The sequence below is a fragment of the Limulus polyphemus genome, unplaced genomic scaffold (assembly GCF_000517525.1).
Source record: "Limulus polyphemus unplaced genomic scaffold, Limulus_polyphemus-2.1.2 Scaffold1017, whole genome shotgun sequence".
NCBI classification, from domain to species: Eukaryota; Metazoa; Arthropoda; class Merostomata; order Xiphosura; family Limulidae; genus Limulus; species Limulus polyphemus.
In genome coordinates, this window is record NW_013666627.1 from 50,687 (window position 1) to 66,828 (window position 16,142).

General features: G+C 31.5%; 1 protein-coding gene across 5 annotated transcripts in view; it reads left to right on the plus strand.

Moving 5' to 3' along the window:
- LOC106461715 (structural maintenance of chromosomes protein 5-like) overlaps positions 1–16,142 on the plus strand; it is a 326,380-nt gene that overhangs the window by 33,282 nt on the left and 276,956 nt on the right. For all 5 annotated transcript variants that reach the window (XM_022388747.1, XM_022388745.1, XM_022388743.1 and 2 more), the window contains exons 2-3: positions 4,570–4,764; positions 14,481–14,577. In XM_022388747.1, the coding sequence (XP_022244455.1) occupies positions 4,570–4,764; positions 14,481–14,577 (292 nt within the window). The remainder of the gene's footprint in view (positions 1–4,569; positions 4,765–14,480; positions 14,578–16,142) is intronic.

The window sequence follows — 16,142 nt, forward strand, 5'->3', positions numbered from 1 at the left end:
ATGTTATACCGATTAGAATAGCATAAAATCTTAGCTAATAATACCTATTTTTATAGTATATATTTTTGAAGTAGATATTTAAAAAAATCCGGAATTTCCACCATAATTCCTATAGCCTAAAATTGTGTTGGGTTACAGAGCTATCAAACAGAAAATCAGACCCCTCCTGTCACACCCACCTGTCACATCCTCTCTTTCACAATTTGTTGATAGTTCTCTCTTATGTTTTATTATATATTACCTATAACCAATAGAAAGTCAAGGTTTTCATCTATCAAATGACATATTGTATAACATTATGTTCTGAACAGTTAGATATCAACTTCACTCAGAGTGCCAACATTGTTTCTTTGGGAAAGTTAATGACTAGCTTGGATGAATGTATAACAGCTATTTCTCATAGTTAGAAAACCAGAAAAAGTTTTAGAAGTGAATTTGTCTACATCTTTGCATGTTTTCGTGTATATTCTTTGGCACATTATTTAATTATATAAAAGTTATTAAGTGCATTACTATTTATGGTATAAAAAATTAGGGTGAACTCTCTTCTAAACCATAACAACAAGAAAAAAAAAAGATTAGGTAAGTACTTTATTTCATGTTTTTCATATTAATTTTTTATTTATTATTATAAAAGTAACTAAAATCTGAAAATATGGATCTTTTTAAGTTATTTAAGACTAGATTAGGTAAAATAAGTAATAATAGTAATATAATTAAAATGGTTCACGAGGCATGCATACGAGTAGCTCATGGGTAATGTAATTCAATAGCATAATGTGACCTACACATTCTCCGACTGATTGACAACTTATAATGGTGCTGATAGTAGTTAGACACAGTTCAAAGAGCAATGAAACAATAAATTTTAATTATAAAGAAATGTATACTGTTATGAAATTAGAGCTACTTAGGATAAACATAGTTTCATGTAACAATTTGAAATCATTCTAGAAAGAAAAAAAAGGTAATTTAGGTTTATATTGATTTTTTTTGGTGGTATTTGGTTTCAGAAAAAATATGTAATTTTTATTTTTATTCTGTTCCTACTAAAAGTCCTTTGTTTAACTCATTCAACCTGGGCTCGGTACCTAGGAGTGACGTCAACGATTTTGTACTTGTTATACTTTTTATGCTATAAATTTTTATTTAGTATGCAAATGTTAACGAAATTTGGCAGTTTATCAGTAAACATTACAGTGCTTTCATATGCAAAATATCTAATTTTTTTTATTAAGTCTTAAGGTTTGTAAAGCAATGTTTCTCTCATGCCTTTTTTTTCTTTTCACATCTTGCCTATCTATCATGTAAAGTAATTTTAATTTTAAGATAAAAAATACTTTTATGCAACAGAAAATTTAAGAATTTCACATGCAAAATCTTTACAATGTCCGGATAGCTATCAAACATTCTTTAAGAAAAAGCTTTATATTTTATCTGTTATTTTCAGTAATTAATCTCTGTATGGGTTCGGTAAATTTGACTGATCTTGCAACCACAATAAAAAATTAGGAAATAAACAAATTATGCCTTTTTCATTCTAGAATGGACACAAATTATAACACAAAAACATAAATGTTTAGATGACAAAGCTTAAAAAGTTCATAACATTATACATTTATATATATTTATTAATTTTCATCCATACAGAAGTTACAATGATGCGGCTTACGTGCACTCATGTTACCATATCAAATAACATAAAGGTGACCTTTGATCTGTACTTTTGGCTATGTTTTAGTAGACTAGTATTTTGTAAAATACAGACACATTTCAATTATTATACATTATATATGTATATAGATTATTACTATTTAGAAATAAGTCCTTAAAGTTATTTTTCCTAAAACATTGAACAGTAAATAAAGAAGTAAAGCAAACAATTAACTCGTTTAGTTACAACCTTTGTACTCGGTTGCTGCTTGACGTAGGTTGCTAAGCCTTTAAAAATTTTGCACATGGAGGATATGAAACAAAATATTTTTTTAGGTTTTATATTTACGTTTGAATAACTAAAAAATCATAAGTTACTATCTGAATACCATAGAATTCAACTATAATTTATCAAGCTTAGTAACAAAGATGTATTTTAGTCTAAAAAAATATGAAATTTTGAGCAGACTTACGACGCAACCTACCTCATTGAAATCTTGGTTCAAAAGAAAACAAATGGTGGAAGGAACATTACGAAGGCTGAGAAAACCATTAGGGGGACATTCTGAGCTTCTGATTGGTTATTCATGTCATATATATATAGAAGTAAGTGTATATAAGGGAGTGTTTCCAAAAAAATGGAAAGAGGTGAGTGGAGTGCCATTGTGTTTGATTTATTACATGAGCAATATCTTAGAAATAGAAAGGTAAGAGCTTCTTATTTTATATTCTAACTTGTCAATATCTGTAATTTGAGTTTCTAATTCGTATGAAATTATAGACTTAGTATTTTGACTTCATAAACATCTAATTTGAACCAGTTCTGCATTCAGCATACCATGTGACCCGTAAATATTAAAAAAACACAGATAAACATTGATTTTTGTTTTTAAATTGACAAATTGAGCAATGTATAGTTCTAACATTTGAATTATAATCTACAGTTTGATACCAAACTTTATGACATAAATTCATGAAATAGTATTTCAATAAAATTTTGAATTAGAATCAACAAATGAGATGACATGGCCTTTCACCTGTGACCCATCTTGAAAGGTCTATATTTATAGTACAGTTCTGAGACTTATATGTCTGTCTTTCATGTAGCTTTTCTTGTGTAGCCACTTCAATCAGATCCAGTAAAGTTGCTTCAGGCATGTTTGCTTCATTTACATTTCTGCACTTATGTTTTTGATTTAATCTCGTTCATAATCTGACTTCATAGTATCATGTATCATCAGCTCGTTAGGATGTTTGTAAGCTCTGCTAAATCTGGTACCTAGTGCTTGTAGCTTATGCCCAAAAACTCTGACTGACTCTTCTCTGTGCTGAATCAAGCTATGTATCTGTGTCAGATTTGTTTGGTGTTTCACACTTTCTGTCTTATTTTACTAACCTACATGTTAATTACTGGAAATCTGCAGTTTTTCAAATTTCCTCATAAGCCCTAATGTAATGTGCTTCCCTTACTGTTCTCAGTCTCAAAATAATTGCCTTTTGAGCATTAGCTCACCCTGAAATTCTAGTAGCTTCATTTAATGAATCTATAAAACTTTTGATATCATCATTGAATTTACTGTGGAACAGTGGTATCACATCTGTTAAGTGCGTATTGCTGCATGGACCTACTTGTGCAAGTTGATCTGCTGCAGCTTAAAACTGTGTGCCAGCCTTTCTATCATCTCATGGTCATACCCCCTCATCTGTAGTAGTGTCTATGCTAGCCTTGTTAGTTATTTATTACTTAAGTCTATTTACACTATTTATAGTACATAAACTGACTTACTTCTACTATTTTCTTTACTCTAACCAACCTGTCATTAGTTACTCCCAAAATCCTGGAAGACTGCACCCATTGTAAAAACGTGGACCACTGTATAGGCTAGTCATTTGGAGTTCAACTTAATCCAGTTTAACAATAGATTTATTTAAACTCCAGATTTACAGTTGAGAGTGGAGTACACAAGTCACTAATTTTTGGAATTAAAACCAAAACTAATTCAACAATTGATTATGATTGAAGATGGTAAAATGGTAAATTGGCAGCCTTTTCGCATGTATTTTTCCTCATCCTCTTTAGATCAAATTCCTCCCCCCCCCTCCCCATAGTCTCTGATTTCCTTGCTAATTCCTTTAATGGAAGCTGTGTCCAGTCTATAGTGAAGTTGATATAAACTTTCTTTTTGCTGCTGTGGCATCGGTCTATAGATAATGTGAACAGTTGATTCTCTATACTACCTGGAATGCATCTTAGTTATACTTGATATACACATTTTCTTTCTTGGTCAAGCATCATTGTGTAACTCCTTGTATGCATTTATTAGATGTGCCCAACTTTTCTTCATACTGCATGTATATATATTAGACATAGAATTTTATGAAATTGTATTTCTCATTTCTTGAAGCATTTGAAAATGTTGTAAAAATACCTCAAAATGCTGCAAATGGTTCATCAGCACTTCAAAATGAGTAACAGTGATTAGATAACCTATATTTAACACGAGTAGTCAGGGATTTGGCATTGGGTACCATTAGCCAATTGCCTTTCCTTTGATTAGTTGCATTTTTGTGACATTAATTGATTAATTGAAATTACAATTAATTAATTATTGGAATGATCAAAAACAATACTATTTGGAAACACTAACTTTGATTAATTTGCCCATCTCTAACCTTTGTTATAGTGTTTTAACCCTGTTATAAATAATGAAAGTGATACAATATTGGATACTTTTCTCTGAAATGGAATTTGATTTCAGTTAAATATCAAAATTATTATAAGATAATATTTTTGGAAAATATATATGTAGATACCCTGGAAGGTACAGTAAAAATGTTTAAAAGCATATAAAAATCTGCAGTTATCCTTTTTAGCTAAATTTTTCAGTATTGATAGTTAGTGTATATTATTTTCAGGACTTATGATTCTGTTGAATTATCACCTGGTCCTCATCTCAATCTCATCATTGGTCCAAATGGGACAGGGAAGTCTACTATTGTGTGTGCAATTTGCCTTGGGCTTGGAGGGAAAACTAGTGTCATTGGACGAGCCAATCATGTTGTAGATTACATTAAACATGGTTGTAATAAAGCATCCACCACAATTGAATTGTAAGTATAATGTTGTATTTTTACACCTAGAAATATTTTATTGTGTATCTGAAAAATAGAATTAATATTACAATGAGTGATCATCTTCACAAAAGGAAAGTATTTGAGTATATGATGCATGATTGTAATGTATATGTAACAAATTTGCATAATTATTTTGAAAGTGAAAAGTCTTAATAGATAATGGAGATAAATTTGTAAAATAATATGCAATTAATACTTGAGACTGTTGGTATTTGATGAAGCTCCATAATTACAGAGTTGAGGAAAACAAAGACAATTGTATGTTTCACAAATATGTTATTTATTATTATCGTGATTTCATCCATAAAGGTATCATCATGTACAGTCTGAAACAGCTTGCAAACAGGTATAAATATGCTTAAATGAAAAACTGGTTGGAAATTTTGACAATCTCCTTGAGGAAAGTGGAGTGAGAAGTGGGGAGGTGCTTAAGTTGGTATTGTTGTGAGAACTTTTTTGGAGTTTATTTTTAGATTTCTATTTATTTCTAAGATTTCCAACTATTAACATTTTTCACAAACATATAAACATTTGCAGTTTTTATGGATGAAATTGGTGTTTTGTTTCCATAAGATGGGTTGCAAAAGTTAGGTCCATTTTTTCCATTTCTCTCTTTCTGTCACATGATGCATCTGAGGTGATTTCTCCACTTCAAAAGTTTCTAACTTCTAAAATAGGTCACTTCAGTTTCTAACTAAACAAAAACACAAACTATACATGATTACAAGCAAAAAATCTAAGATTTAGAAACACAGCCACTGTGGTGTTTATTAATTAATGTATTAAGACTACAATACTGTATATATAGGACAGACAGAACTCTTGGGATAAAACAAGATGGAAATTCGGAAGATGGATGAAACGTTTTTGTAAAATTTTATGGAAACAGAACACCAATTTTATCCCACTAAATGCAAAATATTACATGTTTGTGAAAAAAATAAAAAAATAGATAACCTGGAAATCTTTGAAATAAATAGAAGTCTAAAAAGAAATCAAGACAAAGTTTTCAATGACAATATCAAATTAAGCTTCTCCTCACTTCTTATCCCACTTGTTTCAGTTTTACAGCTGTTTTTTCTTTTTCTGGTTAAGCATACTTATACTTGTTTACAAGCTGTTTCAGTCTTTATCTGACAATACTTTTCTGGGAGAAACCATGGTAGTAATTAATGAAAAGTTTGTGAAAGGTACAGCTGTCTTTTGTTTTCCTCAATTCTGTAAATCTATAATTCTCCTCAAGAGCCTTTTGGATCTTATGGGAATACTGTAAACTTTGCTGTATGACCAGGACAAAGTGGGCACATCATTATCTTTTACAGTGTAACTTTCAAAATTTAATTAAACAACATGAAAACATAGCTTATAATCAAAATTTTATAATGTTTAAGTTTTAACCTCTAAAATAGGTTTCTGCAGTTCCAACTAAACAGAGCACAAGCTATACAAAATTACAAGCAAGGATCTGAAATTTAAACCTCCCTCCCTCCCTCTGTATTTGCTTAGATATTAATAAGTTTGTCCAATCCACCAAAGAAGTCCCTCTCCTTTCTGTGTGACTTTCAAGATTGTTTACTAATCAACTTTAAATAGTTGATATACATTCTTATAATCAATAGAAAGAGCAGATTCTCCTCTACCTAAATCGTACAATTCTATATTCAGTTTTCTTTCAATTATCTTTGAGTTAATGAGTATTGCTAGGTTTGTGTTGCTCAGATATGGTGTTCTGAACAGTGACAAATTTTTTAAACCTATTTATACCTTTTGTAGAAAGCTGGATAAATTATAGTAGTTTTGGGACATTGTGTTTTAGTGCTTGAATATATTTTTGTGTTCTAACATGCATATTTGATATCTACATGAATTTTTTGTGAGACTCAAATTAAGACACTCATCAAGGCTTATTGGAGAATATGAAATGCTCAAATAAACAGTGACCTTTCTCCTGTTGGATATGCAAACTTATTTGGGTTGGTTATACCTCATTATTTGAGGATTTCCATCACATTTTCCATATCTCCTCCCACCAAATTCATTATCCCCCTATCCCTGGCTGGCCACTTCCATCACCCATTGGAGGAGATTCTACAGACTGGAATGAGGACCACACCTCACACTTTTATAGCCCACTACTTTCGTCATTTGGCCATCTCCTCCTCATGTTATTATCATTTGCCTCCATTCACCATCCTCCACACTTCATTTAATTTGTGAAAGGGTAAGTTCTTTCTTTTCATTTCATACATTTACAGTGGCCTTTTTCTTGTTGCTTGGATCCCACACTGTGGTGAGTGGTGTCTGTCCAGGTATACATCAACATAAATATATAACATACAGCCTTGTACATCTACTATGCTCACTGAAGAGATAGGTGTTCCACAAGACTGCTCAAGATTGCCTCGTGGTATTTTGCTTCATAAATAATGCCCGAACCAGACCATACCAACTGATGGACTATCATGAATAAAGCAGTGTTGGAATTGCTGCCCATACCTCTGATCATGGTTGAATAAATCGGGACTGGTATGCTTTTCAAAATAAGTTTTTTCAAGAGCACCCATTGCACTGCCTTACAGTGTAGCATTTGTCTGGACTCTCCACTGAATTCTCCCCTCCTTGTAGAGTATGGGAGTCCTTACCACTTACTAGTTCCTAGCCATTGGGGTGGTGGACCATGGAAGCTTTCTCCTGAGTGGGACTGATTCCACTCAGTTGATAGTAGGGCAGTGGTATTCTGAGAGTGAAGATGGCGAGTACTCTTCTCCTACTGTGAACTGAACAAAAAAATCTTGGTTGCCACCTGGTTTTGGCCTGGAAAAATTCACCACATGCAGTCCACCTCTCCAGCTGGCTTTCCCCATTTTACTGCTGCCTGGATGTGCCTGGATATCTGTTCCTGGGTGGTGTGGTGTTGGATTGGCATAGGACTGGCCAACATAAGTCCTCACACATATGGTTGATAGGGGCCCTTCTCCTACTAGAGTTGGGATGAAAAATTCCTGACACTGTCAGGTTTTGGACTGAAGTTAAACTGCCACATTTGCATTTCCTCTTCCTGCTGTTGCCTGGATGTTGGATTCCCGGGAGTCCTGGTGTTGGTTGTTTATTGGGTCTGCATATATGTACCTGCCTTGGTTGTCAGAACGGAAGTTGATTTTCCCTTCTGATTCCTAAACTTGAGGTGAAGAAGGCTGGGACCCTCCTCCAGCTGTGGACTGGAAGAAAAATATCCAATGCCACCAGGTTTTGGACTGCAGTTGACCCACTAAACATAGTCTGACATGCCCTAGATATTGTAGACCATTTGGTACATTCACTTACAGATTGAACATGCATCTTTCCACCCAACTTAGCTACACTATCTTTACAATGGGCAAAGAGTATACCTGGTACAGATGGAGTATGGTCTCCTACAGGTGTTACCCTAAACATTAAGGTATCACATTCCATAGGTTCTCTTTGGGTGTCTTCCAAAGAATCGTCATCTTGGTAATTTTTGCACTGGACCCTTCACCATTTCAATGTGGGATTCTAGCTGTTATGTGAGAAGTGGTAAGATATTGTATTGGAAGTTAACATTTCCCTATAGTGAAAATGTATTTCTGATAAATAGTTACCTCCTCTCACACTTCCCACCTATCCTCCTCACTCTTGGTGCATTCTTTTGTCTAATCGCGAAGCGATGAAAGTCCTCTACAGTATAGAGGGAGTCAGTTGTGCTAGAATTGTATGTGGCACTCCTATCAATAAAGGGTTGTCACATGTGTATTTGCATGCTACAGCACAACTATATACCATGTATAAACAGGTGAGGGTAGGTGGGAGTATCAAGGCTAGTGGTGAGCAAAAATTGAACATAGAAAGGGCATGTTAAGTCGAGAAAGCTATTATGTGAGAAGAAAAATAAGTATCTATGGGAAATACATTTTTAGTGTAGGAAAATGTTAACATTCATTTTCTCTCATGTTTTTAAACTTAATCTCACTGCATATTGGTGATTTTTATACAGTAAATGTTAGAGTAGAGAAATTAAGAGAGAAAATATAAAGTTTAACCAAAAAAACATGATTTCATGTACAAGTAAGATGAAAAGAAGTATCTCTGTTCTTGGCATGAAAATCATGTTTCACTTAGACTGTCTCCATAAAGGATTTAGAAATTCACAGACCAATCTATTGTAGAAATATTTTATTAGAAAATTTGTGTTTTTGTGTATAACAGACTTATTTGCAATGTTTATCGAATACTGCCAAATTTCATAGATACATTTGGTAAATTCAGAGCTATAGTATGTATGGCTTCACATTTGCAAGTTTTGTCAAATTGATCAGTTTTATTTTCATATGGTTAATATATAACAATTTTGTAAAAGCTTTCTTTTTCTTTTGATGATTGGAAATCTATTTTAGCATTCCATTGATTAAATCAGTTTAAATAAAATGTTCTGAATTTTTGAATTATTTTAAGTATTCTAGGGCTTGTGATGCATGAAATTGTACCTCTACAATTATGCTTCCTTATATTGGTTTGTAACAGCAAGTTTGAAAACAAATAAATTACACTAATTAGGTAAAATATGTAATAATAATAATAATATAATTAAATGGTTCATGAGGCAAGCTCGCGAGCAGCTCGTGGGTAATGTAATTCAATAGCGTAATGTGAGATGCACGTTCCCCAAGTGATTTAGAACTTGTAATGGCGAGGGTAGTAGTTAGACGTGGTTCAAAAGGCAATAAACAATAAAATTTGATTATAAATAGATGTATAATTTTACGAACTTAGAGCTACTTAGGATAGACGAATGTAGTTTCAGGTTACAATTTGAAGTCATTCTAGTAAGAAAAAAAGGTTAATTTAGGTTTATTTAAATTTTTTTTTAGTAGTTACGAGGTTGGTCATATTGACTGATCCCATTCTGAGATAGGGTAGAGAAAGTAACAGATAAACTATTAAGTTTTACTGAAAAAAAACGTTTGAAATGTATTTAGGAGGTTTTAGAGATTACACAAAGGAAATTTGAGATTTTTGAGATGAGGAAAAGTATTTGAAATTTTAACATGAAAATTACATTGCACACAGACTATTCAAAACAAATACATGGACAAAACTTTATTTTATTTTATTAAAAATACTTCACTAAAAATATTATTTTTTGTTTGTGAAAGACTTGTAATGTTAACTAAAAGACTGCCAAATTTTCGTGAAGATGTACACACGATATTGAGAGTTATAAGTATTAAATCTATAAAGACTTTAAATGAGTACAAAGAGATCACGTGGTCAGTCAAATGGACCGAGCCCATATTAAAAGTGTTAATTATCAAGTATTCTTTGGAGAGGTACAGATGCAGATGTTTTGCTTGTACAGAACTGAAAAAAAAAGGGGAAGCATAGTAAGAATTTTCAGGTGGCTTAGCTGAGAAATTGAAATGTAGTGTTAGACTAGGAGTTAGAATTCATCACAAAGGAGAGGAAGCTGTATCAGATGGAGAATGTACCTGAAGACTGAAGAGAATTTGTGTGTTTGCTTTGACCTCTACTGAAGGAGAATCCGTGCAATCCCCCAAGTTTCTCCATGTAACCCAGGGTCCAAATATATGCCCCTTTTTTTTGACATTTTGCCATCACTTTTCTACTGTACTCATGACAATGTGTAACTGAGTAAGTCATCCAAACATTATTAATTATAAGAACATCTGTATATAAAGGTAAGTTTTTTTAGTAATGTGTACTTTATCTGCTTTGTGTTTGAGACAATTGACATATATTTATCCATATATTTTCAGCTAGATTCTCCAATATTTAGCCTTTTTTTTGCATTTAATCTGTTGGGAGGTATGCCTGCTAAGTTGAAACTCGGTTATGTATATTGTAAGAACAATTATCACTGTGGCCATGCTGGAAGAATAATATACTCCCCTAAAGTTCGGATTACCAAAGTACAAGAATTATATGACCATTAAGAGTAAAAAACATAAAAGTGACATTTTTTTCACAATGCAACATAAACTCTTTATTATCAGTTACAACCGACTAGTTTTGGTAACATAGTTTCCATCAGTTAGCATCTGATGGTTAGGATCAAGTTTAGAAAAATAATTGGTCCATTGCTTTTCCCTTTTGGTGCTACTAACCCTCTTGCCCCGGGCCATTCTTTACTGCACATGTCATGAGGTTTTAGAGACTTACATTCACATTTTATTTAAACTACTTTTTGTTTATGTTATACCAATTAGTATAGCGTAAAATTGTAGCTAATAATCCATATTTTAATACTATATAAGTTTTAAGTTCTTAATTTTAAAAGGCAATATTTGAAAAAATCCTGAATTTCCCTAGTGTGAGAAATATGAAATATTTTCACTAGGCATCCTCTCTTCTTTATTTTATTCACTATCCCTCCAAAAGTGTGAAATTTAATGTAAATTACTCACTATAAAATCGTCATTGTTCAGACAAACCATAATTTTTATAGTCTTCTATCTTGTTTGGTTACTGAGCCATCAAATAGAGTAACAGACCCCTTCTGCAACACCCACTTGTCACATGCCAAGGTTTTCGTCTGTCAAATGGCATATTATATTACTTTGTTTTCTGATCAGAAAATTGTCAGTTTCTCAGTTAGTACAAGCTTCTTTCCCACAGGAAAGATAATTACTATCTTGGGTGAATTTGTAATGGCTCTTGTCACATAGTTAGAAAGCCAGAAAAATTGTGGTAGTTAGGGGAAATTGTCTGCTTTTTGCATGTTATTATTCTATGTTCTTTAGTGAATTATTTAGTTAAATAAAAATTATTTAGTGCATTACTACTGTTAGTATAAAAAAGTAGGGTTAAGTGTCATCACAGTCAACAGCAAAAAAAAGATTTGGGTAGGTACTTTATTTCTGTTTTTTCATGTTTATTCTTAATTTATTATTATAAAAGTAACTAAAACATAAAATTAGGGATCTCTTTAGGTTAGTTAAGATTAGATTAGGTAAAATAACTAATAATAATAATAATATAATAAAAATGTTTCATGAGGCTTGGGTAATGTAATTCGATAGCGTAACATGAGCTCCACATTCCCCAAGTGATTTACAGCTTATAATGGCACAAATAGTAGTCAGATATGGTTCATAGGGCAATAAAACAATAAAATTTAAGTATAAATAGATGTATAGTGTTACAAGTGTAAAGCTACGTAGGATAAATGAATGTAGCTTCATGTTACAAATTAACCAACCTTTTATAGAGTTAGGGTACAGAGAATTACAGATAAAATATAAAGTTTTACTGGAAAAAAACATTTGAAATATATCTAGGAGGTTTTTGAGATTGTGCAAATGAAATTTGAGATTTTTGAGATGAAGAAAAGTATTTTTAATCTTAACATGAAAATTACTTTGACTAGTAAAAAAATAATACTCGATATATTCATGGACAAATCTTTTTTTTTGTTAATGATTTTTTGTATATGAAAGACTTAAAATATTTACTGAAAGTCTGCCAAATTTTGTGAAGATATACGTACTATATTAAAGTTAGTAGTATCCAATTGACTGAGCCCGTGCTGATGGAGTTAAAGGGTCCACACATGTAAGGCCTCAGAGTTGGTTGATACTGATTTCTGCAGTTTGGTATACATCAGTGAGTCTCATCATTCTCTGCAGTTGATAGTCTTTTCATAGTGGATTTCCTATGGCATTTTTGAACTCACTTGGTGTACATGAGTGGGTGGCCAAAGCTTAAAGCTTGTTGAAGTGTGAGACAGCACTCCACATTTAACCAGGGACTTCTTAGAGTTAACTTGGGGCATTCTGATTTCACCCTTCTGTCAGTTTGGCTGCCTCTTCTCTGCTTTAGGTTTTGACAGAGAACAGAAACATCTCTTGTATAAAATCTCAGTTAAAAGAAAATATATACACACACACCAATTACTACTTCCACAAAAATAAGACCAGTGACACCAGAAGTTTTTAGCAATCAAAATGATTTATATTATTTAAAGTCTTGGAATAAATGAAGCACACAGTTATATGGTTCTGTCTTATAAATTGTGTAAATTACTGTAATGGAAAACATTATTTGTCAAACTTGATAGAGCTGAGAAGTTTTTTTTTATTTCTAGATTAACCATCTTTCTGTGGGTAGGTGAAAGTGTGCATCTAATGATCTTTTACAGGATCATGTTAAAAAGTTAATTAAACTACTACATTATTAATGTATATGAATAAACTTGGCATTAAATGTAGTTAGTAAATCAACTTTTAATATTATGTAAGTTATGATTTCTTAATTTTATAAGAAAATATTTAAATTAATCCTTAATCTGCCCTAATATGACAACCATGACATTTGTTCTCTAGGTCTTTCTACTGAAATTTATTTATTGCCCCTATCTGAAGTATGGAATTTAATATAAATTACTCATTATAATATAGATATTACTATGGTGAAGTCTAATATTTATAACCTTCAAAAACAAGAAAACCAGACCCACTTGGTACTCCCACCTGTCACATCCTGTCTTTCAAAAATTGTCAATGATTCTCTCTTATGCTTTATGCTATATCATTTATACAGGGTAGAAAGGCAAAGTTTTAATCTACTGAATGATATATAAATGCAACATTGTTTTCAGTACATGTGTTTTTAATTTTTTTTCAGTTTGAAATTTTATCTTGTGGTGTTCAGATCAAGTAGCTAAGGGAATTATTTTAATCCCTCTTGTGTTAGTTAAAGAACCAGTTGAATTATAATTGTTATAGGACATTATTTGTATTGTGAGTTTTATTTTTAGGTGCATTATTTAAGTAAATAGAAATAATTTAGTGTACTAGTACCATTGTTATAAAAAAGTAGGCTTCAATTTCATCGACAGCTGACAGCAAAAAACAAGACATCCAATGTAGGTACTATATTTTTGTTTTTCTGATATATTTTTATGTATTGTTATAAAAGAATTAAAATGTCAAATTTTAGACATTTATTAGGTTAGATAAGATAATAATAATAATAATAATAAAAACTCCATGAGGTATGTTTGCGAGTAACTCGTGCTACATCATTCAGCATGGTAACTTGACCTATGCTTTCACTGAATGATTTACTACTTGTATGGCAGGATTTTTAATTCCATGGTTCAAACGGCAGTAAAACAATAAAATTAAGTATAAACATATGTAGATTATTATGAGCCTTAAGCTATTTATGGTAAACAATTATAGTTTTCTGTTACAATCTGCTGTCATTCTAGAAAGAATAAAAAGGTAATTTAGATTTATTTCGTATTTTTATGGTTGTTACAAGGTCAGTGAAATCGACTGAGTGTGTATAGAGTTAAGGTTGAGAAAATATGAAATCAAATATGAAGTTTAGTTTAACTAAACAAAAAATTGCTATTTATTTAATAGGTTTTTACAAGTTATGCAAATGAAATTTGAAAATTTTCAGATGAACAAAAGTTTTTTAATCTTAATATGAAAATCACTTTACACTCATAACAGTCAATACTCTGATTCAATATATTCATGGATAAGCCTTTAGTAAAAATAATTTAAAAATCTTATTTTATTGTGTACAAAAGACTTGTAATATTTACTGAAAGTTATAGTATAAAAAGTCATGGTTACTTTATGGTTACAAGGCTGGTGGAATCCACTGACCACATATTTTATTTTAGTTGTTTTTTGTGTATACAGATTTAATCCTGATGGAAGAAACTGGGTAATAACCAGGGAAATCACAGAAAATAATTCTACTTGGAAGATCAATGATGCTTCTGTGTCTTTGAAAGATGTAAGTACAGACCCACTTCCACACCCACCTGTCAAATCCTCTTTTTCAGTAGTTGCCAATAGTTCTTTCTGATGTTTTATACTACATTATTTATAACCAATAGAAAGCCAAGGTTTTAAGCTATGATATGCTGTGTTTTATTATATCATTTTCTATTTTATCTTCAGTTTGAAAAATTTATATTGCAGTCTTCAGTTCGACAATCTTAAGATAAGATTTAAAGGCTCGTAAGCTGCTCATGCATTACGTTATTCGATATGATAATGTGAGCTACACATTTCCTGAGTGTTTCACAACTCATATGGTAGGATTATTATATTGAAATAAAATAAAGTATAAACAGTATATACATTTACAAGAGCTTTAAGCTATTTAGGATAAACAATTTAAGCATCCAATTATCATTTTCAATCATTCTAGAAAGAAAAAAGGGTTATTTAAATTTATTTCTTATGAAAATCATTTTGCACTTGGAATAGTCAACACTCTGACTCCAAACATTCATGAAAAATTTTTTAGTTAAAATATTTAATTAAAAAAATCTGATTTTTAGAGTACAAAAGACTTGTAATGTTTAGTGAAAGCTTGCCACACTTCATGAATATACACAAAACATATTAAAAGCTATAGTTTGTTAACTCTAATGGTTACTTTGGAGTTATGAGCTTGGTCACATCAACAGAGCAAATACTGAGAGGGTTAATCAATTTATTGCAGTTTTTAATTATTTTACCATAAGAAAATATAGTATTAAATACTGAAACCACACTATTAAGTGTGTAATCAAACAGTCCTTTACTTGGCTGTTGCAGTTGTTTGAGCTAAATCCACAAGAAGGTGGTGCTTGATTTGAGAAAACCCTAGATGTTGTGACATCAGTGAAAACTATCTGTTAGCTGTGAAATAATCAGTTACTGGTTGATACCATGACTGGATTGCTGTAGGCTTCAGTTTTATTGATTTCAGAAAACCTAAAATAATAATGTAATAATAATAAACTAATAGCATAATGAGATAAAAATGCTGACATCTAATATTTCTTTTTGAAACTATATGGTAGTTTAAGGACATCTTACTATTTTTTGTTAATTTCTGAAAAAAATGAAGAGGGGCTGACCTTTCCTAGATCCACATCTGAACAAAAATTAATAGGATGTCAGGATCCCCTGGACCTCTTCCTTAGATTCATATCTGCTTATTCAACAATAACTCTCTCGCTACGAGGTCCATCAAATTGACTGAGTTCATAACTGTTTTGTATATGTTATAGATTCCATACTGTAACTTTTAATACAATACATGTATCTTAACAAAATTGGGACTCTTTTAGTAAACATTACAAGTTTTTGTACATAAAAAAGTCAGATTTGTTAATGAAGTACTTTTACTAAAGATTTATCTGTGAATATACCGTGTCTTTGTTTTGGACTAGTCTGAGTGCAACATCATTTGCATCTTAAGATTAAAATTACTTTTCTTTGTCTCAAAAATCTCAAATTTCCTTTGTGTAATCTCTAAGACCTAAATAAACTTCAAACATTCTTTTTTTTCAGTAAAACTATATT